This window comes from Limulus polyphemus, unplaced genomic scaffold (genome assembly GCF_000517525.1).
Source record: "Limulus polyphemus unplaced genomic scaffold, Limulus_polyphemus-2.1.2 Scaffold1884, whole genome shotgun sequence".
Taxonomy (NCBI): domain Eukaryota; kingdom Metazoa; phylum Arthropoda; class Merostomata; order Xiphosura; family Limulidae; genus Limulus; species Limulus polyphemus.
In genome coordinates this window covers 137,112-141,958 of record NW_013667494.1, presented here as the reverse complement: position 1 = coordinate 141,958, position 4,847 = coordinate 137,112, and the positions used below count along the sequence as shown (strand labels likewise).

At 32.3% G+C, this 4,847-nt stretch overlaps 1 protein-coding gene across 1 annotated transcript in view; it reads left to right on the top strand.

The window, feature by feature from the left end:
* The window catches only part of LOC106465250 (sodium/calcium exchanger 1-like), an 80,447-nt gene that overhangs the window by 69,278 nt on the left and 6,322 nt on the right, over nucleotides 1-4,847 (top strand). The window contains exons 4-5 of the mRNA XM_013925458.2: nucleotides 1,706-1,828; nucleotides 2,838-2,996. Coding sequence (XP_013780912.1) covers nucleotides 1,706-1,828; nucleotides 2,838-2,996 — 282 coding nt within the window. The remainder of the gene's footprint in view (nucleotides 1-1,705; nucleotides 1,829-2,837; nucleotides 2,997-4,847) is intronic.

Here is a 4,847-nt window from a genome sequence, read left to right as displayed (position 1 = left end):
ACAATTCAAAAATCCAAAAAATAGATTTATATATATATATATATATAATTAAAGAATCTAAACACAAGACGATATTCGAAAGAAAATCTAATATTCCTGATCGTTCTTGAAGAAAAAATGCTATTTTAACTACAATGATTTTTTTTTTCTGTTTAAAACTATTTTATTTATATCATTCTTTAGCTTTCGGCTACAGTTACAACAGCTTTAGATATAAGTAGGTGAAGAAGTTTTTATGATTATAACCAAAACCTTGTGATTAAGAAAAGGTCTAGATTAAATCATCATTCTTTCTCATGTCATGTGATTTATATCAACTCTTAATTTATAATTGTAAGTAAAAATAATAGTAAATCGCGACATTTATTCAAAACCTAAGGCTCGCGAATAAAACTTTGTTTTAAATACCTTGACCAGAATACAGAAATGTATATACCACCTGCAGCGCCACCTAGGATACTTACAAACGCCTTCCCACCTCGATAGTTGCACGTGCTGTTGATCTACCATTTAAATTTCACACACAATATAACAAGAGCGTTCCTTGGGAGTATTGTAGATGGTAAATAAGATTAACATTAGATAAGTGAAATATATTTATAGCGTCAATAGCAGGTTTGAGACTTAAACTCTGGTAAGCACGTAGACATTTTGTTGTAATTAATAAATCTGAAAATTTTAAACAGTTGTTTGATTGAGAATTTCACGCAAAATCTATACAAGTGCTATCTGAGCATATTCTTCCCTAATTTAGGTTTGTTTGCTTGTTTGTTTTTAAGTTGAGTACAATGCTACACAGTGGGCTATCTGTGCTCTGCCCACCATGGGTATCGAAACCCGGATTCTAGCGTTGTAGGTCCGCAGACATACCTCTGTGCCATTGGGGGCCCCTAATTTAGGACATACGAACTAGAAAAGGCAGCTAGCCAACAGAATCGGCGATGAGACTCATAGAATAAAAAATTGGATTCACATTATAAGCACGCTAACCATTAGGCCACGCTCTGCCCAATTTAAAAGAAAGCGAACGTTCATTATCATAATTTTGAAGTGACAATTTGTATGATTATTTGGTAAAGTTACTTTAAAATGTTTGCATTATTATATAATCATTCTAAGCAGATATAAAGAGGTTGTCGCTGTTCAGTTTTCTCCATGTAGTCGGTGATTTGATATAGCTCAATGCTATGTGGTGTATGCATTAACAAACGTGCTGCGAAAGGACTCCGCAATTGGAAGGAGGAGAGCCTGTATCTTGGTCGGTGTTAAACTCCTCTAACGCGTAAATGAATAAACAGACGTAAACCTGTGCGCTATTTTTTTTCAATGAATAAAATTCACAAAGTAAAGTTACTTTCAATATTCACCAGATGGCGAAATCTTAAAAGTCCTTTAATCTTTAAATGTTTGTTTTTAACCTTAATCTTTAGAGATGTAAGGAATGAGATATGAATAAAAAAATAGAATGTTTATATTTAATTTAAATATTTCAAATAATATCTATTAAAAAAAATTGAGAATTAACACAAAATCTTGTAATAAACAAAGGAATGGTCAGTCATTACAAATAAAAATCACAACATCTAAAGTTAGCGTGCCACATTCTGGCACCATGTCACTATATGTGAAACTGAGTGTTTCGGAAAATATAGAATTCTCAATGTTGAAATATACTCTGATACATTTATTATTGTTTTTGGTCCAGGTGATGGTGAAGATGAAGATGGAGGCAATGGTGACGAAGAGAAAATGCCGACTTGTTCTGATTACATTATGCATTTCTTTACACTCTTCTGGAAAATTATTTTTGCTTTTGTTCCTCCTACAGGTAAGTATCAGTTGGGGAATGCAGCTGCGCGTTAGTTTATCTAATTATGGAAGAGAAGTCATACAGAAAGGTTTAGAAAAAACTTTACAAATATTCAATACAGATTTTAAATAATCACCATTCTAGTGGATGAATATTAAATCAATGATAATGGTAGTATTTGATATAAAGAAACTTACGGACAACGTGGTCCTTCAAGGCTGTCCCTTCACATCCATGTTCTATTTTTCGGGAATTTATCGATCCCCCTCCCTCGTTTAAACTCTTGTAGAGTTTCAGCTTCCATTCCTGCCCACGGCAACTCATGTCATAAGTCAATCACTCTGTTAGAAAAATAAAACTCTCTTAGCCTGTCTTTTTTTCCCCCAATCTTAAAGTGTGACATCTTATCTTCAGAGTATGACACAAAGAAATCACAGGTTTTTGTCTATAAACTTCCAGATAAACTCGTAAACTTCAATAATATTACTCTTGCCTTCATTACCTTTCTTTTCTCAAGAATTTACAATAAATAAAGATATCTTAGCCTATCCTCCGTCCATGGAATCATCCTAGCAGCCTTCTTCTGAACCCTTCTCAATAAGTCAATATCCTTCCTTAGGTAAGGAGAATAAAACTGTACGCATTATTCCAAGTTATGTCTGACTAGTGCACGTCCCGGCAACTCGAGAATTATTTAACAATAAAGGAATAATTCAATATTTATCTAATACTATTTGCACTTTTAGAAATAAATTAGAAAAGCGAAAGCAGGCTAAAAAAAGATATTATTTATTTGGTGAAAATTTATCATATTTTAATTCACAATGTAAAATAATATAGGGCCAACTAATGACCGAATATAGATAGATAAATAAATATGGTAGAAACACTGTATTTGCACTAGTTCTCTTTATGCAGCATTATTAATGTAACCTTTCTAGTTCGGATCAGTTCTGGACAACATGATAACATCAAATTCTCAGTATTAAAGTCTATCTTGTCTTTTGTGTTTGCTTTTCTCCGACAGACTACGTGGATGGCTGGCTTTGCTTTGTTTTTTCAATTATTGTTATCGGTATCCTCACCGCCTTCATCGGTGACTTGGCTTCCCACTTCGGATGTACTCTGGGTGTCAAGGACTCAGTGACTGCTATTGTCTTTGTTGCTTTGGGTACGAGCGTTCCAGGTAAGAAAAATGGTGTTTCATTTAGTCATTAAGGGATGGGTTGTCATTCGAAATTAACATTAGAAATTTTGATTATTTTTTTGGTTGCGATTTAACACATTCTTTTTTTTTATATTATCATCAATTACGACTACTGCATTATAAGAAATGCTAAATATTATAGCATGGTTACTCTCTAATTATGTATATCTGTTTAGCAGCGCAACACACTGATCTTAGTAATATTTATTCTCCAAACATCGAACACCGTTATAAAAGTAAAACAAATCGCCATCTAGTTTTCAACCTTACAACTTCAAGAATTCTAGCTTACTGCGTAGATTAGATTATTTTCAATATATATTGTAAGCTGAAAGCTAAACAATCTTCGTTTCAAATCAGTCGTTTTGATGATTATTATATTAAAAAAACACTAATATCATATCATCCTAACCAGTAACTCTGGTAATTAATTAACAAAATTAGCTCAGTTTGAACTTTTTTTCTCTACCACCTCAGTGACTCAAGTTCTGTGTTTTTTTCTTTTCGAAAATATTGTTTTTTGTCATCAGTTATCAGCCCTCCTTGTAAACGGTGAACAAGATACAATATAATTAGTTTGTGAAATGAAATGTTCAAATGCTTATTTTCTGAACCTTTCTAGATCATGAATAATCGAATAGGCACATAACGTTAACACGTTACGTCTCTCGTTTTTTAACTCATCGACTTTGGATAAGCATGTGAAGAGTTTTAAGAAATATAGGAATTTTCCAAAAATATATAAAAATAAAAACAACATTTGCAAATGTTTTAAAATTTAGCTTTATCTTCAGTCATTGATACTCCTCCCCTTCCCCCAACAACAACATTAAATATTTTTTTTTATTCTTTAGGCAAACATAAACGTATATAAAATGTATTTATGCAAATTAAATCCCATTTACTTTTACTAATTGTTTCCGCTCTTGCGCACAACCTTGAGGGTTACGTTGTAGCAAGTTAGGCCTAATCCGTGTGTTTTCGTGTGAAACCACATTCACGTGGAACGTACATGGTAAAGTTTCCCTTGCCACTTCAAAAAGATTTTATGAGCTCTGCCGTAAGCTCACGGTAAGTTTAAAGTCTTCCATTGCTACAGTACAAATATTTGTAACAGATGCACGACAGTCTAAAGGATAGTTCGTTTTGAAGTTTTCTCTTGTAACTTTTTTTACAGGTTTAAATTTTTTTTGAGTAAACTAAATCTGAAGGAGTTTTACGCTTATTTTTTTATTTAACATAAGATAAGAAAATTCTGTAACCTGTTGCCAATTTACTTTCTAAACAAAGCAGCTGTTGAAGCAACTGGTGAATATTTTTTTCTCAATTTACATATAGCGCCATCTGTTAGTTTGGTTTACTACTATATGCAGAGATTAGTGAAATCTTGAGTATGAATTACGAATGTCGATTTGCCGAAATGTTTCCGAAATATGCTATCTTTCGACATTTCACCGTTTTTGTTTTCAGATTTCTTCGACTGCATTATATCTTAAAATAGTATTGTACTCACGTATCGTGTAACTTGTTTAAATTAGAGATCTGAAAATGGTATAACATTCCTATTACTCTATTAAACAAAGAAGGGACACGACATTTCACCAAGTTAACTCAGAATTTTTAAGAGTAAAGGAAAAATAATCTATGTATATATATATGTGTGTGTGTGTGTGTATATATATATATATGTGTGTGTGTGTGTGTGTGTGTGTGTGTATATATATATATGTGTGTGTGTATATATATATATGTGTGTGTGTGTATATATATATATGTGTGTGTGTATATATATATATGTGTGTGTGTATATATATATGTGTGTGTGTATAT